The 26,931-nt window shown below is 36.4% G+C and overlaps 1 protein-coding gene across 5 annotated transcripts in view; it reads left to right on the forward strand.

Moving 5' to 3' along the window:
• HACE1 (HECT domain and ankyrin repeat containing E3 ubiquitin protein ligase 1) overlaps positions 1 to 26,931 on the forward strand; it is a 49,967-nt gene that overhangs the window by 22,091 nt on the left and 945 nt on the right. For 4 of the 5 annotated variants that reach the window (XM_085056265.1, XM_085056266.1, XM_085056267.1 and 1 more), the window contains 12 exons: positions 4,285 to 4,622; positions 5,710 to 5,778; positions 6,450 to 6,537; positions 8,260 to 8,371; positions 8,454 to 8,551; positions 8,736 to 8,823; positions 9,900 to 10,049; positions 14,986 to 15,182; positions 19,765 to 19,896; positions 20,609 to 20,707; positions 21,000 to 21,070; positions 26,418 to 26,531. In XM_085056265.1, coding sequence (XP_084912391.1) covers positions 4,285 to 4,622; positions 5,710 to 5,778; positions 6,450 to 6,537; positions 8,260 to 8,371; positions 8,454 to 8,551; positions 8,736 to 8,823; positions 9,900 to 10,049; positions 14,986 to 15,182; positions 19,765 to 19,896; positions 20,609 to 20,707; positions 21,000 to 21,070; positions 26,418 to 26,531 — 1,556 coding nt within the window. The remainder of the gene's footprint in view (positions 1 to 4,284; positions 4,623 to 5,709; positions 5,779 to 6,449; positions 6,538 to 8,259; positions 8,372 to 8,453; positions 8,552 to 8,735; positions 8,824 to 9,899; positions 10,050 to 14,985; positions 15,183 to 19,764; positions 19,897 to 20,608; positions 20,708 to 20,999; positions 21,071 to 26,417; positions 26,532 to 26,931) is intronic. The other variant, XM_085056268.1, reaches the window with a different exon arrangement.

Here is a 26,931-nt window from a genome sequence, read left to right on the forward strand (position 1 = left end):
CTCCCATCTTACTCCATACTCTTTCACAGCACAGCTCATATCAAGAAATTTAGATGTAATTACTTGAGGATTTTTCTTTACCTTTACATTTTTTCGACTGTGTTATGAAAACAGTATTTTGAAATTACTGCAATTATTTGATGATATATGTTCATGAGGTTACTTCCAAGGGCTCTTAAGACAGCTGTATTGATAAGATCATGAAAGATGATACTCTTGATTCCAGGTTATTTAGTAAAGTATCTCAGTTTTTGTTTAAATTTCTTCTTTTGGAAAGAAGAAAAGCATTAGACTGTTAAAAAAATCCTTGCGAGCACAAATAATTGTTCTTCTGGTAGCAAAATAGTTTTAAGAACAAGTTGATTTATATAATGAATATGAAACTAGTGCTTGAGTCTGAAAAATACTGTGTACCAAATGTAATGCATTGTACAGTGTGCAATGTAATAATTGTCCTTTGGAGTTGTTCACCAAAATAGGGCAGGATTGGCATACTGTGGGTTTAGCCAGAATTCTGTTTTTAAAAAACAAAGCCCTACCAAATCACAAGAATTATTTTGTGAAAGGCAACACTTTCTCACAGTTATAATGAAAATTGCTCTAAGTGTACCAGATTAAATAACAAGCACACGTTATATACACTCCTTACAAGAGCTATCTTCAGAGCTATTCTGCTACCAAGCCCAAAAAAGAAAAAAAGGATGGTTTCCTGCTTTTCAACTCTACATAATTTCAGAACTCAGTATAAAATAAGCAAAAACATTCAATTGCAATTTGCAAAGGAAATGGTATTTCACTAGAATCACTTATCTGTGTGCCCAAACTACTTTGTATGATGAAAGAATTGTTTCTTATTTTACTGTGGATTTATGTCTTGTGCAGTAGACTTATATTAAACAGCTGCCACAGCTGTCCCAGAAAACAGCAGTAATTCTTACTTGTGTGAAAACAGCATGCATGTTTTTAATAAATATGCAAAATATGTGTTGCTATTGCATTACCTAACAAAACAAAAATTTCAGGATGATTTAAAAATATTAATGAAATTATTGAAATTTATTAAGATGTTTTATGAATGAGGCAGCTCTGCAGCAATGCCACTGTTGTGTCTATGGTGTTTTAAAGATTGATTGAAATTTCAAACTCAAAAATATAAAATTGCTGATGAGAACTTATTGTTGTTTGGGAATGGGCACACAGGTCTGGCAATGCTAAATTAATCTACAATTGTGGTTAGTTTGGTCTGTTCTTCCCTGAATTTACAGTGGCTGGGTAGTGGGAGATTAGATATAGGGCTGAGTGTATTGTGTGACTTCCAGTTCTCTCTTATTCATACCTTTCATTCTGCTTTTTGTTCTTTGAAAATGTGCTTGTGGTGGTCTCTTTCACCTTTTGGGAGGAGGTAAAAAAGACTTGACTTTTCTTAGTGCTTAGTTAAGTTTTTCTGTATCAGTGTACCGATTGAACATATTTTGAGGACTTGTCACTGTAATGTGGCTGGGAAGGGATTAAAAATGTGAGTATTCTTGATCTGAGTTTGCTGAGGAATGTTACTGCCTGACGTGGTCAAGAAAACCACAGAGCTATCTGTGCTTTAGTGAAATTCACTGTACGTGATTCAGGCCTACCCAGATGTTTTAAAGAGGAAGCACTAGCTAATGATACATAGTATTGCAAGTGATTCTGTAAGATACAAAAGAATCATTGTATTTTGTCTCCTGAGCCTGAAAAAAGCTGCTAACTTAAATGAGATCTTAGCAGTGAGAAACTTTGAGTAGTAATTTTGACCAGTTTTACATTAATTATTTTTTAATATATTACTCTTCCAATTGCTGTTCAGTGTGATCACATATTAGGGAAACGTGCTGCATAATTTGTCACCAGTTGAACAAGGTCAGGAAGTGCTTAATGTTTTTTCCTTGTTTCAGATACTGTTCTTTTCTAGAATTGAGGTAACTTCTCTGCTGTGACAAAGTCACTTCATGGATTAGTGATCTCCTGCACCCTCTGTCTTAAAAAGCTATCTGACACCTGGCAAAAGATTTTGCTCCAGTGTTGCAGTTTGAATATGGATTTGGTTACTGGTCTTGCTTTCTAGATGAGTAAAGAGGAAGGCATTGCATAGGTAAATTATTGCATTTGGGAGGTAAGGTGTGCAGTTGTAAAAGCTTGGTACTCAATCAGACTCAGTTGTGTAATTCCAGAGAAACTTTTCCGCACTGTGAAATATGACAACTGAAGTTTAAGTGAAGGTCTATGTTTGATACGAGGTTCATGGTAAGAATTGACTGAAGAATGCTGAGCAGTAATTTGAAAAAAAACATTGCTAGTGGTTTGATTGAAAATGTCCATATGCCACTTGAAAAGGTCTGGTCATGGATGCCAGCATAAAATGCTGACAGACATGGATATGGAGGTGATGGGCAATATTTAGAAGTGTTTTATATCCTGAAGCAGAACTAGAAAATGAAATGTTGAAGCTGTTGTGCTTGATTAGACTTTTAAATGAGTTTATGATGAGAAGCTGTGAAGAACTGGCTTTAGGAAAACAAATTTGGTGGAAAAGTTCTGAAAGGTATGCTAAATCTGAGAGAAATAAACGATAAAACACAAGATATCGAGGGGAAATGGTGTCTGGCAAGCTAAACATTGAAAAGTCTGGGGTGAGGAAAACTAGATTTTAGTATTCTAGTAAGTAAGTACTTAGTTTCTTGTGAGTTATACTTTAAGAGTACAGCTGCATTTTAATTTTCTGTGTATTCATTTAATCCTATTTTCCATTAGAAAGTTTTCTTACATTATATTTTGTGGTAAAAGTCTGCCAGGTGGGTCTTGGAAGGAGGATAACTTGATCCAGTATGGCAGACATTTCTGTAGAAAATGCTGCCTCTGATGGAGGTGTTCAGATCACCATCTAGAGAAATGTGCGGTCACTAGAAGCACAAGGATTAAGTGAGTGACATACAAAATACTGAGCAAAGCTTACCAGTATTAGAGATCAGGCTGGCTTTCCCCCATGGTCTTATTGGGAAAAAATGGAAGTATAACGGTAAATTTTTAAATGGTGAATTTGAGCAGAGTTTTTTAATACACAGCTCTTAGGAGAAGTAAGTTATTGTGTATTGAGAGCATGTCAACTCTAAGGTGCACTGACTGTGCTCCAGATAGTGCAGACTTCTGGTACAGCATGCTCTGAGCAGCTCTTTATTTTCAAAAGCAAACTGAGAATATGAGAACATAACTTTCAGTATTTGCTATGTCTTTAAATGTTTTCATCAGTGAAAAATACTGATGCAACAGTACTATATGGGAAAAGGAATGCATTTAGAAGTTCACTCTTACTTTTTGAATGCTGTGAAGTACTTGAGTCAATTACCTCCCTGGAGGATTCATATCCCTATGCTCACTAGACTGAAGGCTTGTGAAACAAGCCCTTAAATACCATTAAGTGACAACACAGTTAGCCCTTCTGGGATTTTTTTATGCTCATGAAAAAGCCAAAGTTCTGATCTTTTTCTCCTCCGTAGTAGGCCTGCACCTCAGAGCAAATGTGTAATGATGGAATTGTACCAGGTTTCAATTATATTGATTTTGAGCAGGTAGTGGATAAAGAGTGTCTTTGTTAAAGTAAAATAAAATGTATGGCTTTAAAATTTGATATGTGATTCTGCTGCTACTTGTTTCTATTTCATAAAGCCAGATGTTAGGGACTCTTACTCTGACACATCTGAGGTCCTATCAAAATGTGCAGTATGAGCTCACATTATGCGTAAAAGCACATTCTCACTAGATATGTGCATGAACTTGAATCTCAGTGGTGTTGTCTGGGGTTTCCTCCATCTCCTTGGTAGAGGAAGCTTCTTTAACCAGATGCTTAAAAATGAGCTGACACTCTCTTACACTAGAAACTCAACCTGTGTATTATTGTTTCCCTGCTTGGCTGCAGTGGTCAGGCAGTAGTGTGCTGTGTGACAGCTGTGAAGCCAAACTGTTACATAGTTCAGTTCTATAGTTCTGTAGTTCTTTTGAAATTAGTTTATCTCTCTTCCATCTACTGCTTGATTATTTTCCTTCTATATAAAATTTTCTCTTTGTGCTGTTTGGCTGCAAGTGCAGAATTTTTTATGACTTTTGACTCTTCTCTCTAACATTACCTCTAAAGGATCATTTAAAGCTTTAAAATGTGCATGATATTTATTTGCCTTAAGAGGATTATCACATTATGTATATAATCTAATCTGAACATGTTCCTTTTTTGTCTGTTTTTTCATGTGTTTATTGCAGCCGCTGGAACTGCTTTGGCATTCTCTGGATGAATGGCTTGTTCTGATAGCCACAGAGCTGATGAAAAACAAAAGGGACTCTGCCAACATCACTTCTATTTTACTGAAGCAAAAAGGACCAGATCACCAGGATGCTTCTCCTGCACCTTCTTTTGCTGCTGCAGAAACTGAGGGAAGAAAAGAGCTGTCCACTGGTGCTGTTGAGCTAAAAACATATGATGTTGCTGGGAAGCAGGAAGCTTGTGCTGATTGTCAGGATGTTATCTCCATGACAGCAAACAGGCTAAGTGCTGTCATTCAAGCCTTCTATATGTGCTGCTCCTGTCAGATGCCTCAGGGGTAAGGAGAGGATTCATTTTTCTTACCCAGACTATTTCCGTTTTAAAATCATACATATTTTCTTGGAAGCATGTTGGTGCTGACCACCTTGTATTAGTGACAGTCAAGGCTATGCTGTTTAATACTTTCACTAGTTCAGTTATTTGAATTCTTTTTTTTTTTCCTGATTCTAAAGGCACCAAACAGCACTGCAAATTTTCCATAATGCTGCTGCATATCAATGTAGCTGCACTGGGGCAGATTTTATATTGAATATCTAATGGCTCTTGGTAATAATGTTGTATACTTGCAGGTAGTAGGCTTTTAATATTTTGAAACTTACCTTTATTTGCTGTTGGTTCTTAATGTGAAATTAACCCTGTGTGTGGTTTAGTGTGATTATCCAACAAGAAGAGCTATAAACTCAGAAAAAAAAAGTTAATTATCTTTGTGTATGAAAATGATGACTTATTTGACTATTTTATATAAAACAAGGAGAGTTCAAAGTAACACTCACTTGGAATCCTGACCCCGATTGGCAGATTTAGTTTTGTGTGGAACCCGCAGTACAACTTAGGCAAACTTAATATTATTGATGTCTGGTTTAAAAAGGAAACAACAAGTGTGACCACTGAGGTCTTAGTCTGTCCAGGATGGTTATGGATTATATTTGTGAACGTGCAAGGAAAGGGTCTTTTGGTCCTTGTGAGTGGAGGATTAGGCAAGTATGATGGTATTACAAACGTCCTGAGGAATCTAGAAGCAAGGGTCCTACTATACGACAACTCTTGGGTATTCCTAGTCACCATAAGGGTCTTTTAATTGTGAAACTGAGTGGAATAAAAGCTTTCAAGTTGGCCAGTAATGATTGTCTGGTGCATATTTCTCTGTGAACCTTCTGGAATATCATTAGTTATTGACATTTTTGTCTTCTCTACTAGTTTGTTAGGAGATCTTGATGCTGTTGAATATTTAGTTTCATGATGACTAGTTAAACAACATCAGTTTCTATTTGTGTAGTATTCTATTTAAAAAAACACAACAATTTATGTAATTCAATTTTTTTTTGATTGCACTAACCGAAAACGTCTTGTGATTTTTTTAACAGGATGACGTCACCTCGTTTTATAGAATTTGTTTGTAAACATGATGATGTCCTTAAGTGTTTTGTTAACCGGTAAGCTTCAACAAATACTGACTTTGTAATCCACCCCTCTGCACCACCCCACTCCCCGCCCCCCCAGCAATAATTCATTTTTTCTTCTTATTGAGTTGTATTTTAGGTTGTTGCTGTGATTTATATATATATATATGATGAGCACTTAATGGTCTTGCTGAACTCAAGGGAGTGTAGATTAATGATTCAGACCCCAGACTTCAATGAACTCTTCTGCATATTTAAGTGATCTATTTGTAAGATTTGTGACCAAAATCTATTTCACAGAGTAACAGAATGTTGAATAATTTGTTGAATGGGTTCTTTCCTTATATTTGTTCCAAATAAAGCCTTCCCTTTTAAGGCAGATGAAAGCTTTCATTCTTCCTCAAATGTGTGATGACTTAAAGGAACCTTAACCATCTTTGTACAGTTGGCTGTTTGCAGAGTTTCTCTGGGACTGCCAGGTTTATAACCTGGCTTCTGTGTGGGGGAGCTGCTTCTAATCCCCCTGTGTTTAACAGATGACATAGTATAAGTTGTTTGGAAACAAGAGTTAGGGAAAAAGGATAAAATAGAATAATCTGTTGAAACGTTTCTTAATGATTAATTGTATTTCTTTCTGTAGACTTCTTGCATCATGAAGCATTATTATTAAATTCCTAACGGGCTTCTAACCATTTTTCTTTCAGAAACCCCAAAATAATTTTTGATCACTTTCATTTTCTTCTGGAGTGTCCTGAACTAATGTCCAGATTTATGCACATCATAAAAGCTCAGGTAAATGTCAGGAAGTGCTTAGTTACAACTTCTGTGAATACAGAAAGGGTGTTTTGTTTAAAAATAATCTTTAAAGAAAATCCATCTGGGGACGATGAAAGAACTAAACATGGCTTCTAGTGCTTTCTGAATCTGTGATGTTGAAAGATCATGTTAAACAGACATGGCAGCCAGATTTCTGTACTCATAATTCTTTAAAATACATGGGTGAGTCTGTTTGAGATAACCAATGTTTGATACATCTTACAAGTCCAACTTTCAGTTAAAGAGTGAAATTTCTATTTTTAAGTCTATTTGTGCACATCTAATAGATTGAGTTTTAAAATGCTTTACTTTTCCCCTAATTGACTAATATTTTGAGACAAATCAAAAGATAAATACATCGCTATTATTTGATTTGGTGATAGTCAATTAGTGGCAGCTCCTTTAGGGAAACATCATTGTGTTGCCCTGTGCTCTGTTTCCTACCATTTCTTTTTGTTTCTTTGTTTTGTTTCTCTTTCTGTTAGAGTGAAATCATAAACTTTTTTGAGCTTGACATGGAACGTGAATTTGAGATCAGAGATTTACTGTAAAGAACACTAGTGTAGTTACGTGAATAAATTAGCCAACCCCTGGGTGGAGGTCCGTGCTTTACATAACACTGTAGTCTTAAGCATCTGCTGTATTTTCATTACCTACCTTTAAAAGGTTATGATTGTCTATTCGTAGCTCAGGGCCAGAGCAGTATATTTGTTCCCTTACAAGTGAAGATGGTATTTGGATGATAATAACCTATCTGGAACTGCTTCACTGAACACACGCTGGTTTACTTTTGCTTTGCTCACTATTAGAAAGATTCCTTACATTAAAGGAATTTTGCTCAACTATTTTGGTCAAATACAGAATTTGCTGAAAAGAAAGGTAAAAGTCCTCTGCCCAACAAGAACACCTCCCTCACCCGATAATTGTGGAAGGTCTATTTCTAAAACTTTATTTCCTTGTGAACAATGCAGTGCTTTTATTTTTAAAGATAAATTGTTTTTATTCATCCAGTGTCATTTTTGGGACATGGTGTAGGTGTATTGTTTATTCCTTCTTCTGTTGAAATGTGTGTTTTTGAAACTCATTACCTATGAATAATGAGGAGATGCCAAGAACTGATACCCTGTTTGTTAGATCAACTCATGTACATGCTGTGAATTGCAGTGGATGAAAATGACCATACTTGTGTCATATCTGTCTTGAAAGAGCTCCAAAATGTCAATCCAAACACCGAGTCAAACAAGTTAGAACCTTCTCACCTCGGAATTGCTTTGTAAGGTTTCTGGTTCCTTACTACACATAGGGCTTGTTCATGTCACTTGTGTTTCTGTGCTCAGTTGTGTTTGATTATCAGTGGTTTTACAGAAGTCAGTGACTTTTTCCTTATCTAGGTTCTTTCATGCCTTCACCTGACCTTTAAGGAGTTTTGTGCTGTTTTTCTCTTCTGTGGAAAACTTTAATAGCTATTTCTGGGTAGCTGGTGGTCCAGTCTTTCTGTGTACCTGACTTGAGCCTTTAGGAAGCACTCAAGGGCATGTCTAGTCCTTTCCTCTTCTCAAAATATTGTATAGCATATTGGGGTTACTGCACATCTCAAAAATTAATTGAGAACATTAATTATGCATAACCATTTGCCTATGAGAGAGGAATTATTCGGGGGAATTCATGTGTATAATATGGTTTACACCTTTTTTTTAGCCATTTAAAGATCGCTGCGAATGGTTCTATGAACATCTGCACGCTGGGCAGCCAGATTCGGACATGGTGCACAGGCCTGTCAATGAAAATGACATACTTTTGGTCCACAGAGGTATTGTGTTATAAATAGAGTTAGTGTATCTTTGGAAGATAATGAAATTAAGATGAAAAAATTAATTGGTGTTTGTATTTAGATTCTATTTTTAGGAGTAGCTGTGAAGTTGTGTCTAAAGCAAACTGTGCAAAACTAAAGCAAGGGATTGCTGTGAGATTTCATGGAGAAGAAGGCATGGTGGGTAAAACTGAATGGTTTTCTTTTACAGCATTTTCACATGGAACTATTAATTCTCATTCACAAGTGTGGTTTTGAACTAAACACTACTTTAAAATTACTTTACAAGAAATGTGTGGTTACTCAGCATAACAGTGCAGTGAAAGTTCTGTGTACTAATACGATTTATTCTTTTGACATGCAGGGACAGGGTGTGGTGCGTGAATGGTTTGATATCTTATCCAGTGAAATAGTTAACCCAGATTATGCCTTATTTACCCAATCAGCTGATGGTATGTCTCTGCCTTTTTTTTTCCTAAATTTAGGGTGTCATTTTTTTATAAAAGCATTTTTATAATCCAAAAAACAAAGGTCACTTACCTGGGTTTGGAATATAAGATTGTTACTTCTTAAAAATAACACTGACAGAATTGATCTCATATATAGAGAAATGATCTATTCATTGTACATTTTTATAACAACAGGTGAAATATTTTTCTTACTTTGAAGTTTGCTGCTCTTCTGTAAGAGGAGAGTGAGTTGTTGGTTTTAATGAGACCATGCTATTTCTGCCTGGTAGTAGCAGGAGATAACACTTTGAGAGAAGTATATAAAGTGCTGTCCTTTCTTCTGCATCTGCAAGGGAACTGTGGAGGTATTCCTTTATCTCCTTTTAGAAATCCATAAATTGAATCAGCTAATTTTTGTTCTACCCAAATGTTGATCTCCATAAGTCTCCCTTGTATTTGACTTTTTGTCTTTAGGGTTCTTCATATAAATCAAGTCTGTAAATAAAAGATTTCACATTATCGTCAGTGAAAAATGTTTTGTTTTGTACCTTACAAAGTCTTGGATGTGGAGGCACAGATTATTTCATGAAAACAAAAAGGAGAAGTTCAGGTCTATCAGTTTGAAGTAGTGTTCTCCAAGGAGACCAGGACTGGACTGTCTCCTGCCTGTATCTGGCTGGAGACAGATGAAAGGAAGGAGATACATTCTCATCCTTCCTTTGAGCATGTTCACAAGTTGATAGAAGCAAAGCCCATTAGAGTGAGTAAAACATGTATATAACAATATAGTAAGATGGAGGACCAAATTTAGCAGTTCATAATTGCCGTTTTGTTGATGATAATTATTTCAGAACAGTGCCTTGGAGACTGGCTAGGCAGTATCATTCTAATAATAGGATGTCATCACATTATAATACATTTCTTTCTGACATATTTTTTGTGTAAACAAAAACCCCCAGTGTTCCAAAACCCCAACATACAACGCTTGCAGTCTTTTTAGATGCTTAGTGTGTTTGGTTAATAAAAACTTAATTAAAAAGAAAAACATAATGGAACATGATAATCTTTTTGTTTTACAGGAACAACTTTCCAGCCAAACAGCAACTCTTCTGTAAATCCAGATCATTTGAACTACTTCCGTTTTGCGGGCCAGATTCTGGGGCTTGCTCTGAATCACAGGCAGCTGGTGAACATCTACTTCACAAGGTCATTCTACAAACATATTCTTGGTATGGTTTTATTAAAATCCTGTTTATTAGTTGTCTGAGTAGTATACCTTTTCCTTTTTTTACTTTTGTGTATGTGTTAAAAGTGAAAAAGCCTTGGAAACTAACGCCTTGCTAGTCATTCATGTACATCAGAGTCACAACAATTCTTTGCATCACAGTTGTGAAATTCATCTGTTCTTCTGTGTAGTGTTATTCTTGAGAAATGAAAATAATTGTTCCCTAGTTGACTTAAGATAGACAAAATTGAGAATGTTTGTGAACTCTGGCAAAAATCTGTGAGGTATTCTTGATTATGTCTGAAGTTCTTAACTTGTGCAATGGTTTTTGAAAAGGTGAAGCCCTACTGTTGAAAACCTTTTGTCTACCCACTTCAACAAATACTACTTATATCCTGAAGCAGGGTTTCAGAACTAATGCAGGTTTATCATGTCTCCTTAATGAGAGAAGTTAATTCATATGCTTTTATTGTAGCATTCAAGAGGATTGGACAGATATTTTTATAAAAATGTGGATTTTTTAGTAGAGGAGAACCTCTGTTAGCTGGTGGTATCTGTGGTCTAGGGCTTTTCTCTGCTCTTTAAGAACCTTCTTGCCTCTTAATTGTTGAACAAGATGCCCTTCTTCTGCACTGTCATGAAAAACTTCACTTGAATGAAGAGGTGATTCCCTGTGCATTCTTGTTACTCCTTCAAGTACATAAATTTACTTGCTGTTGCATGCAGAATTTCCTTTGTGTTCAATCACTTATCTTCTTCGGAATTATGAGATAGTTTGATGGTTTTCAGTAATCATTTTGTCTGCCTACAGTCTTCCTGTGATGTTTGCTGAGTCCAGGATAGATAAACTCTTAACTTCAAGTTTACTGTTTATCTTTCCTGAGAGTGTTCAGAGAACACTGTTGCAGTTTGTTGAAGGTGCAGGCCCAGTCATCTTTGTCAAGATCTTCTTCACAGAGGAGTGTATTTTACTGCTCTCCCTCAGTATGTCTTTCTGCAGCAGGAGAGTGACAGTGCTGGGCAAGAGCCAGCAGAGGACAGCCAGTCTGCAGCAGCACCATGTTGGCAATGCTTCATCAGTCTTTCCTAGTCATTGATCTTCACACAGGAAAGCAGTTCTAAAGTACAAGTATCATTGCGTGGCAGAGTTTAGTGCTGACTTAAGGCTTGGCCTCTGACATCAAGAGTGAGTAGAATTGTGAATTATTTGGGTTTGAAGGGATCTTAGATACCTTGGGCAGGGACACCTGCCACTAGACCAGGTTGCTAAAAGCCCTATACAGCTTGGTCTTGGAACACTTCCAGGGATGGGGCATCCAGAACTTCTCTGGGCAACCTGTTCCAGTGCCTCACCACCCTCACAGTAAAGGATATCTTCCTGATACCTAATCTAAACCTATTCTCTTTCAGATTAAAGCCATTCCCCCTTGTCCTGTCACTACTTGCCTGTGTAAAAAGTCCCTCTCCAACTCTTTTGTAGGCCTTCATCTGGTACTGGAAGCTTGCTCGCTGGAGCTTTCTCTTCTCTCAGTTCTCAGGCTGAAACTAACTCCAATTGTCTTAGCCTTCAGTCTTCATAGGAGAAGTGCTCTAGCCCTCTGATCATCATTGTGGCCTCTGCTGGACTTGCTCCCACAGGTCTTTGTCCTTCTTATATTGAGTCCCCAGAGCTGGGTGCAGTATTCCAGATGGCATCTCATGAGTATGAGGTAGAGAGGCAGAATCATCTCCTTTGATCTGCTGACTATGCTGCATTCATTGTTGTGAATAACACAGGCTAATTTCCTTGTGATGTATTCACAAAAAACAAAACCTTATTTTTCTGCTGTTCAGTAACACCTTGAGAATTGTGAAATGTTCTTCTTCTCACCTCTTTTGCATATGACTACTAATGATTTTGGGTTCCTTACTAGTTTGACTTGTGATGATATGCTTGGTTTCTGAATTGACAAGATGACCTATTACTTACCTTTTTTTTCACCTCACTAAAATAACTATTGCAAACCAAGCAGCAGACATTAGTCTGTTTAATACGGTCTAACTGGTCTTAGTGAGGTCTTCTCATTCTGTTTTACAGGTATTCTGGACCTTTACAGAGTTTTATACATATTTAACCTGTTTAAGGTCAAAAGGTTCACAATTCTTTATCACTTCTTGTTACTTATCAGACACAAAGAACTGGAAAAATTACACCTCCACTTCCCAAAGTAGTTGCATTTTCTGCCTCAATCTGTGTGATATATTTAAACCTTTCCAAGCGTTTTCTATCAGCTTTGGGCATCTCTTGTCTTCTTGCGTAAGGAATCAGAATTGTGCAGCAGCAGGTGCTCCTGAGTGGATTTGTTTTATTTTTGCTAACCGTTGTTCATGCCAAATACAAGTTATCTGGTTACAGGCATAGAAGTTCCCTTCAGCTACTTGTCAGGCCTTAAATAAAGGAGTATGAAATGTTTTTCAGTCTGAAACTTCGGTTCAGTCCATTCCTTTGGTTTCTCACCTTGCACTGAGATACTTGTTTTCTGTAGCGAAAGTATATCCATCTGTTGATGGCACTGAAACCACCAGTTGTGTGCTAAGACCTTCTGTATCTGAGGAACAGTGTGAATCTCTTTCAAAGGAACTCCTCTTTTTAGTCAACAGACATGATGTGCAAGTGCCTTAATTAGAAGCTGAAACCTGTATGAACAAATGTTCATACATTTCCTTGAGACTCAGGTGGGTGCATTACCATTTTCCACTGTGGTGGATTGAGATCTTTCTGCAGCAATATCTGGTAGGCAAGGAATGATCGCCAAATTAAGTGATGACCTAGCTAACACCCAACTAATGTGCTTTATAAGGTGTTAGATATGTGATTTCCATGATTGTTTTTGTGTCTGCTGTGAAATCAAACATTGTACCATAGGTCTGCATGTTAAGGCTGCACTCTATTTCAGATGTAGCACAGGGAGAAATAGAGTCAGAAATTAATAAGGACCCTTAGGCTTGTTTTTCTGACACTTCTTATCTGTTGGCCTACTGGTTAAACAGAGGAAGAGAAGATAGTTTCTCTAGTGCTGTTTTCCAGTAACTTTGTATTCAAGGATATGATTACTTTTCTGTTTGTAAAAGGAAACTTCTACCTCCAGCTTACAAAGACAGATAGCAGATAAATTCTTAACTGTTCTATCTGCTCTTACATTCCATTCTGTAATAGAAAATACTCCTTTAAAAGACATAAACAAAAGTCAAAATTAATTTCTGGGTCAGTGCATTTTGAACTGGACACCATAAAATCTTGAATAATTAATAAGCTTGTGTCAGAACTCACCTGTAGTATCTCTTCGAAGTTCTGTGTTGCGCAGAAATACCCGCTTCTCACATTATGCTAAGATAGATTTATCTTCCTTTTCATACTACAGGTGCCTTAAGGGTGTAGAAGAGAAAGATATGTAGTATTTTGTGGGATTCAAATTTTGTCCTGATAAATCTGATGGAGTTTCTTTATAACTGTCTATTGATTGGTAAAATGTCTGTCAAACAAATGGCTGAGTTTAGTGCTTTGGTCTCACAACATGCTGACTATGAGTGTACTTCCATCATAACACTCCAGTTGAGTTTCTTTTCTAAAGAAGTCTCTGATTCCTACTTTTCAGTCTTCTTTTCCCACATTTTGCTCATATCCCTCAGAGACATCATTATTTCCACATTTCATATGTCAAATGCACATATGTTTGCTAGTTGGCAAAAGTGAAAGTCTTCTGGAAACTACCAGACAGCTGTTAGATTTTTTGTTTTGAGAGAGATGACAGTGATTTAATTACTAAGTTACCTCTCTCTCTTTCAAACTGCAGTGTTGCTTGATTTTATTTGAAAAACAATGCCTTACAGCTTGTGTGCACACCATTTCAGCATTAGTCAGCCATTCCAGGGAAATACTATAACATTTTTTACACTTGGATGTTTTGGAGTGGCTGCTAACCTTTGAATTTTGTGTTACTCTGGGTTACTGCATCCACAATCCATGCTAAGGCTTCTAATGGGCACCCTTATTACTCTGCGCAATGCACAGAAGATGGTGAAGCAAAGACAGTACTTCCCAATAACTTGCTTTTCTCTTAAACCTACTGCTACCCTCACCCTCACCCCCTGCCCCTTTTCCCAGGTACTGTATCTGTCATGGTAAAGTATCTATCCTGACAGAGTCAAAGTAATTGAGGTTTGCAATTTTGGGTAGTGAAGAGGGCAGCTCTCTTGCAAACACTCCCAGTTCCCTTGTTCTGGGCCCATTTATTCAAATGTGTTTGAGTGCCATGTCTGTGAAGCGGTTTGTAAATAGGCAGTTTCTGTACCAGGATAAAAGTTAGACTTCTAGCAACTCTGCTTTTAATGCTTCTAAATGACTTGCAAGTTCAGTTTGAAATGTAAAATTCCTATAGTAATTGTTTTTAACTGTATAATAGTCTCATTTCAAATATGATTAAGAAGAAGAATGCTGAAGAGCAGTAGAGATTTCTGGGTACAGGACGGTGGTCTCCCTCCCAAGTAACATTCTGGGGGAAAAGATACTGTTGTAGAGAAATGTGGTATTTCAGTTTCTAACAGTTATGTAGAGAACTTTCAGACTTTGTAGGAAACATTTAATGTGTTGTGTTCAGAATGGGTAGATACTTTTACTGAAATCCGTTAGTGAACTTAAACTGTGCAAATTTTTTTTGCCTGTGTGGTGTTATTTGCTTCACTAGGAAAAAAGAACATACAGAGAAAACTTGATTCTGTAATATTTTAAAAATACATTGGGTGCAGTTCTGCTGTAGTTAGTGCATCCCTTTTCTCTTTTTCTATTACTGCATTATTCTGGTTTCTCTCTAGAGGGCAATCTTCTACCATGTATTAAGTTAGAACCCTTTTTGCTTAATCCTATTTATTTGAGCAGTTTTGTCTCTTTTTTTTTTTCCTAGGCATACCTGTAAATTATCAGGATGTAGCATCTATTGATCCAGAGTATGCAAAGAACTTGCAGTGGATTTTAGATAATGATATCAGTGATCTGGGTTTAGAGCTGACCTTCTCTGTTGAGACTGATGTGTTTGGAGCAATGGAAGAAGTGCCATTGAAGCCAGGGGGTGCAAGTATACTTGTTACACAGGAAAACAAGGTGAGTATACAGGTTTACTCAGAAGATGGTAGAATAGGAAAAGCCACTAGGCTGACTTTCTGAATAACTGGAGGGATAAATGGTATACCTGTTTTGAAGAAAATACAATAAAATTACAGTTGCCAACATTCTTTCCCCTTTTTCTAGCTTAGCATGTTACAGAAATAGTACTAAAAATCTTTTAAACCATTCAGATTTGAGGCTCTTTCTGACAGAACTGTGGAAGGGAAATAGGATCAACTTCAAATGAAGGATTTATTTTAAAAGTTACATCTATTCCTTAAGTTATGTCTTAGGTACATATATACCAAGAAAGTAGAACAGTAGCAATTGCTAAACATAAAATTATAGGTAATGTTGCGAAGTGTGCTGCCTGCTAGACCAGTCTATAGCGCTGGATTGCTCTAATTAACATGTAGATAATGGACAGAGTAGAAGTTTTCAGGAAGCTTTTTCAGCCATTTTCAAGTCACTTGGTGTCTGGAAATAACCTACCTTTTAAACTTACTTAAATAGTAACAGGATGAAAAGCCCCCGATTTCTCTGCAGCATTAGGTAAAAAAAAAAGAAATATGGGAAAACACAGCCAGATTTTGAAAATAGTCTAGAAATTAAGATAAACACAAGTCTAACTGAATCCTGCAGTTACTGACTAAAGAGTCTTGAGTAACAGGCGTGTCATGAGTAGACCTGCATTTTTTTGTAACATTGAATCTTGGTCCTGATGTCAGCTTTGTGTTTTGATTTTTATTTGTATGGGGCTGTCATTGCCCATTCTCTGTCCTCAGTAAGCATTTGGCCTCAGCAGCAGTGTCGGCAGCTGCTACACTGTGGAATGGCCGCTTGGTGTCAGCCTTTGTTGCAAGGATGTTGCAGTTCATGTCGGAGCGACTGGCACTGGATTCTTGTGGCATTAATCCTTATTTTCATTAAGGCTGAGTGTCATTCCAATATCAGGAATACATATTATTAGCCTGATTCTGCACTGATTCCTGCAATAGAGTCATTCGTGAAAGAATACAGATGGTAAAACAAGACTAATTGTGAAGGTAGTGGATGTTTAATTTATTATCTGTTGGAGAAAACAGGGATGTTGATTCTTGTATCTGGCCAGTCTTAGCTTCTCAGTATATAAAAAAGATGCATTTAACATAAATTGTAGTTTCATAACAACAATTTAAAACCTGTTATCAATTAGCATGAAATTAGAAGTTTGCCCACATGAAGGTACTACCCATTAGTAGCTTAATTTGTTCGGTTAGCTTTAGAGTTGGGGCACAGACTAAAAAGGGTGATTGAAAATGTGTAGAGGAGATGCCTCCATTCTATCTCAACAAGCCTTCCTCAGCAGGGTAGGAGAGGATGAGACTGTGTAGCTTTAATTTGAAAGGTGGTAAGAAACAGGCAACTCTGGTGATAGCTTTAAAACTGTTACTATTAATGCATGTTTTTGGATTTGAAGGTGCAAAATGTGAAGTCAAAAACATCTGCAGGATGGCACTGTCTCTTTGTCACTGGCAAAGTTGTTGACAGAGGCTAAGTTGTTGAAAATTGTAGATGTGTGTTTTAGTGGTTTTTGGGGATTTTTTCCAGTTTCTTTAATGTGACATAGTTTTGCAGTATGTTTTAGTTTAGCTGTTCTATCAGTTTAAATATGAATGTGTCTACTTCTAAAAATTTTTTTCCTGCAAGAAATATATTTCTTTTTTTTTCTGGCTTTACCCAAGAAATAATAGATCACTGTTTAAAACTCAAATTCAGCTTCTAAAAGAATTTGCTGTGTATGCACACTAGCAGATTACCTGTTAAAATTAAATTATGAATGAATCTTTATCCCTTAAAAAAGTTTAAACAACAGACACACAAGAAAATATCCCCCATGCCAAAACCAATATAAAATATGTCCTTGCCCCTCTCTGCGCAGAAACCACCCAAGCAGTCCCTTTCCCTCATCAAAAACTGAAACAGTAAATGCACCAGTAGTAAGAGCTATTTGTACAATGTTATTTTCTTTAAACGGGGGAATTTTCTTTTTTTACATCAACTGTGTAATAGGTGAGTGGTTGTGGGACAATTTGATAATGCAAATATTCATGTCTTGCAATTGCTGTGTCCATGTAGCCCAGCTGAAATACAGTTATAGCTGTGGTTCAACTGCCTTTTGTCGTGGTAATGGAGAGACTTCAAAGGGAAAGTCAGGCTTTGTCCTGAATTTGTCTTTGTTCTTTGCTGTATATCTTTTTGCAGCTTTCTACTTTTTAGGAAAAAGAAAAAAATAGGGCTAGTCAAAGTCTGACTGTATGTTATATTATAGAATGGTGCATAATCCTATGGCTTTCTCTGTCCTCCCAGAGCCTGTCTGTGAGCTGGCCATTCTGTTTGGCAGTAAAATGTTAGGTATTTTTTTTTTCCAGGCAGCTTTAAAATGGAGCTGCTCTGTGAATCTGAAAATCATCATAAGCATTGATCCTTGTCTCACAGTATATGGGATTGTGAAATCGAGGAAGCATGATCTCTGCTTTATTTACCTCAAAAGAAAATACAGAACAAGCCCTTACCCAAACTAGACTTTGTCATCATATTTGTGATGTGCATCTAATGTGTGTTCAATAAAATCTCCCTTCCTTAAACAAGGCTGAATTGTACCCTTTATGTACTATGTAGGAATGCATATGTAGATATGAAATGATGTAGGTATTTCTGTTTTGTAATGGGCTCCTAGGGCTTCAGAGGGGAATAAAATGTAAATGAAGTGCACAGAAAGCAAAACAAATTGACCAGGTTTTTTACTGGCATATATTATGTAAATTCTGGGCTACAGGTCTTTCATCATGTGCCAGTGCTGATAGCCAGGATGCTCGACTATCCAGGCTATTTTAAACTTTTCTTGTTACACCTAAAGTACAGCAACTGCTTTCTGTCATAATTAAAGTGTTCAGTGTAGTATTTTTGTCATGCAGAAAATAAGGAATATTTTTTTTTAAGGATTTTTCAAAATAAGGTTGTGATTTTTTCCTTTTACAACCCTGTTTTTCTTGGTAGCCTAATTTACATAAAAGCCATTTCAGAGACATAAAACACGCATTTCTGATCATTGAAGACAACCAGAGTCAACATTATTTCAAATCCTGATATTGCAAAAATTTCTGATTTCTTCTGTATTCGTAGAGACTGACCTGTGTCTAGTGCAGTTAATCTCCTTTAGCTCCTCCTCAGTCCTCAGTGAAGGAAGGTGTCTTCAGCTCCACTGCTAGTAGAAGCAACCTGGGGAGATTACTAGACTGGAACTAGATTTTTGGGAGCAGTACTGCAGTTGAAGATAATATTAGGTCATGTTCTTCTTCCTCAGAGCACTTCACAAATTAATTGTTCTAAAATTAAGTCTAATAAAATAGTGATAATGCATTTAAAAGTATCTTTCAACTGCAAAGCAAATGACAACCCCTCTGTACATCTGTGAATATAAGGAGCTGCCTTTGAAAAATGTCCTTCTGTTTTTAAACGTTTCATACTTCATGCTGTTTTTCTGAAAGGGAGGACAGAAAAAATGCTTGATTGCTTTTGTGCAGGTTTAGAACCTAACACTTTAGGTTGAAATCAGAGTAGTATTTTTGTAAGCTTATTTTCTTGAAGGAAGCTGAGAATTGAGGTGGTTTAATTGGGAAATACATTTCATGATTTTCTTATTAAAAGTTATGGCTAGGAAATCAAAGCATTTCTTTAAACTGAGTACCTTAAATAATCTAGGAAAAAGTTATGTTTTCAAGTTGAAAACTATTTTCTTGAGTAAAAGAACTTTATTAAACTTGTGTAATTTTGTTAGGGTAGATGAGACATGTTTATAGAGTTTTAATGTAGGCACTTTTCCCGTCTAAAATGCATTTGTCTCCTTCTAAAAGCCTTCTTCCATTAACGCCTCCTAGGCTTTTCTGTTCCCAACAAAAGCAAAGTTCTGGTGGATTCCTTTTCTGGCTGGCATCTTTTAAAGGGAACAGAGCCCCCAGATCTCTAAAGCATGATACAGACTATTCCTTGGCTATGGTAGAAATTGTTTTTTGGTGTTTTTCTTTTTTAAAACTAAGGAGATTTTTCAAGACTTTCTTAAAAAATTTGAAATTCTTATTAATAAGACTACTTACCTCTGCAAGCTTTGTTACCTATTATTTTAGACTTCCAGAGACAGGGGGAAAGCAAGGGAGCTTTTTGACTCACAAGTATGCTTTCAGAAGTTAACCCTTTCTCCTGAGTAATGTCAGTTTGCTTAGAGTATTTTTGCTTACAAACATTGGTGTATTTTTGTCCTTAGTTGAGCTTAATGGCAGTTAGATTACTGGATGTGAGCATGACAAAATCAGTTTTATTTACTTCTTTATCTTGGTCTGAGTCACTTTGTTTTGGAAGGCGGAAGAGCAGAAGGAGCTTATTTTGGGTTGCTTCCATGTGGAAGGTGCACAGGGACTCTTATTACCTTTCAGTGGAAGAGATTTGTAATGCATTGAGGACTGCATTTGTGTGTGTGAATTTGTTTGAGCACTGCTTGGTTTTGCTGGGGTCTATCTTAATATTGTTTTCCACATTGCAGGCTGAGTACGTCCAGCTTGTGACAGAGCTCAGAATGACAAGAGCCATTCAGCCTCAGATAAATGCCTTTTTACAAGGCTTCCATATGTTCATTCCACCATCTTTGATCCAGCTTTTTGATGAATATGAACTGGTAAGCAAAAATGCCTATGTATTTTAAAACGCTTTGTTCAGCATACTTCATTAGCAGTGTAATGATGTAGAAGTAAAGCTCAGTAACCACAAAATAAACATTTTGTAGCTTTCACATTGGTTTTGCTTCCTGGGCATCTATCAGTGAGGATCTCATTATGTGTATTCTTACTTTTCTAATTACTCAGAATTACCGTCTTCCTGAAACATTATATGGCATTGATAAATGCCCTAAATTGTAGTTTCAGTATGGGTTCGGCTTGTGGTGGCCTTTAAGCCTTTGCATATTTTCCTTGAGGTGGACTGAAATCCTTTAAAACTAAGGAGATGCTCTTTATTGTCTTTACTTTTTCTGAGTCACAGAATCAAATTCCAGTAGGTTTTTGTTGGTGGTCTGATCTTCTGTAACTAACACATCTCAAATTTTCTCTGAAGTCATGGCAAGACTCAAGAGTTTTTTCTTTTATGTTCTTTGGCAATAATTTTTCTCTCATGATACTGCATATTTAAATTAAACAGATCATGTGAAATTACCTGAATTCAAGAATCTTCACGTATTAAATTTTAGTCATAGGTTCTATTAGGTTGCAACTAAACTGAAAAAGCACTGTAAGCTTTCTACTTCTCAAAGCATTACTTTTTAAAGTAACATAAACTCTTGAAAAAGTGTTTAGTCAGGAGGACTAATCACAATCTATGTGCTTCTCCTGAAGGAACTTTTATTGTCTGGTATGCCAGAAATTGATGTGAATGACTGGTTAAAAAATACAGAATACACCAGTGGCTATGAGAGAGGAGACCAAGTTATTCAGGTAATTTTTTTTCTTTAATAATGTAGACGGTTTTGAATAAAAAAAAATGTGGTTTTATTCTTATTGTCATTACCTGTGTGTGTTCATGAAAACTTATTTTGGCTGAAATTTATGGAGGATTTTTACACTATATTTCTACATTAAGTAACTTAATTATGTATGAATTTGATAAATAAAATTTCCATAATTTAAGTAGCAAACTCATAAATATTTCATTTATTGTTTTACTAGTATATTTTCAAATACCACAAATATTTAATGGAAAATACAAACTAACTTTTTTGTCCTTTAGTGGTTCTGGGACGTGGTGGAAGAACTAACTCAGGAAGAGAGAGTGTTACTATTACAGTTTGTTACTGGCAGGTGAGAGAGTCTTCTGTAAGAATAAATGTGTTTTCTAGATACTCTGAACTAAGACAAGAGGCTGGAGAGTACCATAAAAGATCATCTAGAAACTGTTTTGCATACTTGGGTGTTCTATACATTGATCAAAGTACACAAAGTGTGTGTTAATACTTCTGCTGTCTGTGTTGGCAGCAAAATGATTGATTACATATTTATTATACCTGATCACTTTGCAAGAGGCTTTTGTTGCTGTCCAGGCAGTTCTTGACAAGGCCATAGTGAATTTAACTGAGCTTTATATTCTTATTCCTGTTACACATTTATGTGACTCTTGGCTTCTCCAGTAATCAGCTGAGGCTGTAATATATGAGATAACTAGGTATCACTTCAGTCAGTGTAGACAGAATATTCTTCTCCACAAGCTGAGTTGAATTTAACATTAGTGCAGAGTGTCAGGACAAGTAAAGATGTAGTCTTATGCAAGACTGTTTGCTTTATATAGGTTTTCTGTCCTAAATTCTATTTGTTCTCTAGGGAAAGCCACTTTTATTTCCTTTATGGTTTGGGGGCAGTGAGGGAAGGTTTTAGCAATAAATGCCTCTGTGAGTTGGGTGAGCTGCTGAGCTTCTGGGTACAAACATTTCACGAAGTGGATCCATTGACAAAAATGACACCTGAGCTGTGCAATCAGATCTTTTTCTGGTAGCAGGAAGAGATCACACCATCTTCTTAGTTTGATGTTCCTTTAATATTCTAGGATTAATAAAGTAGTTGACCTTTTGTGTATAAGTTTTGTGGTTAAGCAATGATAAAATACAAATTAAGATCATCAAAACTACGTTTTACATTAAGGAATTTCACAGTCACGGATGTATCATAAAATGTCCTGGTCTTCAAATTCTATTAGTTTCACATGATTTATTATGAATTTCCTTAGTTTTAGAGATCACGGACGATTTAAGAAGCTAGTTCTGTGCACATTGATCTTTCTGTCCTCTGAAGAAATGATTCCTGCAGTTGTAACTGCACATGTGTAGCATGCCAACTGCTGGTTTTCAGTTTTAGTGGACTAGTCCATTGCTATATCTAGACAGCAAATAAGGATCTTCAAGCTGTAAGGTCATGTTTCAAATACTTCTTAAAACATTCCAAACGATACTGAAGTGGTATTCACTAGTTTCATGGATTTGGGATAATCTATTGGATTCTAAGGGACATTTTCTATCAAGTAAACAATTACACTGTCTGATTAATACATGCGTCTTATTAATACATATGTCTAATAATTCCTTTGTAGCAGGAAAGAAAATTTTTGAAATGGCTTTTAAGAACTCTGGGCTAGAATTTAAAAAACAACATGCTTAGGATTTTTTTTTTCTGTATCAGCTAGTAGGAACCTTTTGTTTTTTCTTCTGTGTTTGAAATGCAATAGATATATCTTTCCATAAATATTTAACTTTTGAAAGTTACCTCTAATAGTGATATGCAGATAGCATTTTTGCACATAAATCCCTAGACAGTCCTACTTTCTTTTAAATGGAAGATTTAGATGCTGACTTTTCTGTGAGCTAAAACACAGTTAGCCTAATACAGTAGTTAGGCTGGTATCTTAAGTAAAATTTTACATTAAAAGTATACCTGATTTCAAACTATGATCTTTTTTTCTGGCCTTAGTGGAACTGTTCTTTCTTTTCAAGCAAAGATTATGAAATTAACTAGTGAATTAAATAAAACAGATTTATGATCATGTGTTCAGTGTTTCTCTGACATCTCTAAATATTTTTTAAACTTTGCCTTTTGTTCCCCCATTTTTACATATCTTTCTCTTTTTCTCTTATGAAGTTGTGCTTTGGTAGTTTCAGTAGAGATAACATTGCATTTGTCATTAATACCAATTTTGAGACATCTTTTAACAATAAAGTAACTGTCGTGAGCAAAGTTGAAACATATTTGGAGGTCTTAGTACACTAAAGAAAAAGTCTAAATGTTTTTGTGCCTCATGTTGGGGATCTGAAAGTTCACTTATGTGCCAGTTACTCTTTCTCAGCTGACAGCTGCTTGAGATGATATTGCCAATTCTACAAGCTTTTACTTATTTTCCCCCTCTTGATCTGTTTGGTATTTATAATGGTATTTGGCTAAATTATTTTAATTATAATTTTAATTATATTGTTATAATTATTGGCAACTTCTGATGAGATTTTTAGTGAACAGTTGGAAGGAAGTGTTGGCAGCTTCATTGATTCTATATGACAAATTCTACTTTATTTGTATTCTACAGCTATAAAGATTGTTTAAAATTTCTTTGGGGACTGTAGGTTTTGTTGAGCAGTAAGCAATATGCTTATGCTCTTTTAAGGTAAATTCAGCATAGTTGTTAAATGTGAAAGATATATGTGACTACTGTTATAGAAGCATAACAAAACATAAGGAAACCAGCTTAAAATACCTCTCCTACAGTGTTTTCATTCCAAGTAAATTTATGCAAAACCTGTTAATGGAAAAATAGGTAGAAATATCACGATTCAGATGTAAACTTAAACATTTTAATAGCATTGAAATTTCCAAAGCTATGAAATGTATTGTTGCTCTTGCTCACAGCTCTTTGTACATGTAGTAGGAGAAGTAAAAATTGTGATATTTTTATGCATCTATTTGGAAGGTTTTCTTTACTATATTGGTAGTGTTTAAATGGTTGAAGCCTTGACCATACTTTACAGTTTTGACCTGTTGTATGGAAAGTATTATAATGAGTTAAATTGAAAAAGCTTTTAGGTAATAGTGGATTGAATGAGAAGTTTTCAGCAGTTAGATGTCTGTTTTATTGCTGATTTAAATGTGGGATACTTATCAGGGTGCAGAAAAAAAGTCACTGCAGGGGAGGCAGCACTATATTGGAATGTGAGCCAAAACCATGGTATAAGAGTACTGATGTAAAATCTTTACAGCTGTTCTGAATTGTTGCTGTAAGCACAATTCCATTTGTGTCATAAATTATATGCTGCAAATAACACTTCTCTCCATGGTGGTTACTTTGTATAGCCATGTTAGAAACTATATGCTCAACATCGTTGTTGTTAAGGCAGGTAATACAGATTTATGTGTTGGTGTTTAGCTAGTTCTAAAAGGTGTGTTTAAAAGTTACTGTGAGTTGTGTCCCAGCTCCTTGACATTCAGCAGTAGAAACTCTTTTGCATTTTTGCTGAGTAGTTTTACTGTGAGTGGAAACATTACTTCTGTTCCACTTTTGCTCCTGGTTTTACAGTCACTTGATTTGGTGAATATGGGAGCATTGTTTTTAGTCCAGGTACCTGTAATCCAGAATTCTAACAGCTGTTACATATTTTTGGAAGGTTTATTTTATTTTATCAGATTATTTCTCTTCTAGCTACAAAATCACAGAAGAGCTGAGTTTGAAAGGGACCTCTGGAGATTAAGACTTTCACAGAATATTCTGAGTTGGAAGGGATGCACAAGGATCATTTAGTCCAGCTCTTAAGTGAATGGCCTGTACAGGGATCAGCCTTGGCATTGTTAGTACCATGCTCTAACCAACTGATCTAATCTCAGATTGTCTAGTCCAACATGGTATTCAGAGCCGGGTCACCTATAGCTGGGTGTTCAAGGTCTTGTTTTGAGCAGGTTTTTACTGGCTTCTGAAATGCTGAACTCTCAGCTGCTCTGGGCAACTTGTACCAGTGTTTGACCACCTCACAGTAAAAAAGTGTTATGTTTAAATGAAAATTTCCTGAACTTCAATTTGTGCCCATTGCCCCCTGTCCTGTAACTGGGGACCACTGCTTCCTGTTTGTCCCTTTCTTCAGGTATTTATACACATTGATCAGGTTACTCTGAGCTTACCCTGCTGCAGGCTGAACAGTCCCATCTCACATCCATCTTGTGTCAGGTGATCCAATCTCTTACAGGCTTTTTGGCCCTTTACTCAACTTGCTGCATTGTGTTCCTGTCCCTCCTGCAATGGGGAGCTTGGAGATGGATATTTCTCCCCAAACACAGAGAAAGGATCATCACCTTCTCCCTGCTGGTGGCATTGTCCCTAATGCATTTGACTTGTTCAGTCTTTATCCTTTCATTATAGTGGGATTTTGGGAGGGGTTGAGGTTTTTTTGGGTGCAAGGCTGTGCTAGCAGCATGTTACCTTGTAGTGCATGTAAGCCTGTGTTGATGCTACGAAAATACCTGAATTTTATTTTATTTGTTACTTTAGAATTATAGACAGGGAGTCTGAACAATGGGCTGTTGCCCAGTTACATCTGGACTACTCTTTAAATAATATGTTGGTAATGGAAAAAAATGAATAATGTGATTAAGTGAGATTGCATTCCTGAAGAAGCTAGTGTTTTTTTAGTGTGTTCTGGTTTTGCCACAGTTTGTCACTAGGTGACAGCGTGACTGATGTAATGTTTTTATTAGTTACTTGAGATATTTGGTCTGAAGTAGTAAAGGAACAGACATGTCAAGGACACTTTGGTAATTTGTCCCACAGATAGTGATAAGAGAATAAACTGTTTTGTAATGTAGTGTTTCTTAAACTGTAAACATAGACATGTTTGTCTTAACTGAGGTAGTGCCACAATATAAGAAGGATATAAATCTGTTAGCATGTAAAGGAGGCCTTGAAGATGGTGAAGGGTCTAGAGGGGAAGCCATATGAGGAGTGGCTGGGGACTCTTGGTCTGGTTAGTCTGCAGAAGAGGAGACTGAGGGGGGACCTTGGACACCACATTGCAGTCTACAGTAATCCTCAGGAGGGGAAGAGGAGGGGCAGCACTGATCTCTTCTCTCTGGTGACCAGAGACAGGACCTGAGGGAATGGCCTGAAGTTGTGTCAGGGGAGGTTTAGGTTGGATATCAGGAAAAGGTTCTTCACCCAGAGGGTGGTTGGGCACTGCAACAGGCTCCCCAGGGAAGTGGTCACAGCAGTAAGCGTGACAGAGCTCATAAAGGATTTGGACAACGCTCTCAGGCACGTGGTGTGATCCCTGCAGAGTCAGGAGCTGGATTTCGATCCTTGTGGGTTCTTTCCAACTCAGAATATTCTGTGGTTTTATGAATATTTTGCTACAAAAACTGGTAATAGAAATAAGTCCTTCTTGCAAGCCGAATTAGCTTAAATGTCAAACAATATGATGCGTAATGTAAGTGGACTAATGTGTTAGTCAGTCTTGTAATTAAAAACTTTTAAACAATGAGAATTTTGATATCATTAAGAAAATGGGAAATTTAGTTAAAGTATTAGTAGCTGTCAAATTATTTTAAGTAGGAGATATTGTCAGTGTAAAGATTACATTTTTTTTGCCTTATAACATTATTGCACTGCTCTAATTTCTGTATGTTTTCTCAGTTCCAGGGTGCCTCATGGTGGCTTTGCCCATATAATGGGTGGCAGCGGATTGCAAAATTTTACTATTGCTGCTGTACCATATACTGCAAATCTTTTACCAACATCAAGCACATGGTAAGTTAACTATTCTGATTAAAATATCTTAAAGCTGGGGCTTTTTCATGTCAGTCACAGTCAAAAGTACAGTTCTTTTGAATATTAAAAGGTCTGAAAAAACTTAAATAGTTTCTGCAGTATTCACTCTCCAACATGAAAGTGATGGGTTTTATCCCAAATGATGTTACATTATGTTTGCTCATTGTTTGCAACTTGAATTTGTCTAAGTAGAGGGATTGAAATTAATAAAGGAATGTGGAAGTTAAATTATTGTATTACAACTTACTGAAGTGAAAAAACAACTTAATTTCCTGCAATATAAATGCACAGTGGTACTGTAAGTCAGCACAGGCTTGTTTTCTTCCATAAATGCCATATATTCAGGAGTTTTAATTGGAAATCTTTACTGTTGATTATT

This window comes from Lichenostomus cassidix, chromosome 3, assembly GCF_008360975.1.
Source record: "Lichenostomus cassidix isolate B80296 chromosome 3, HeHo_3.0, whole genome shotgun sequence".
NCBI lineage: Eukaryota > Metazoa > Chordata > Aves > Passeriformes > Meliphagidae > Lichenostomus > Lichenostomus cassidix.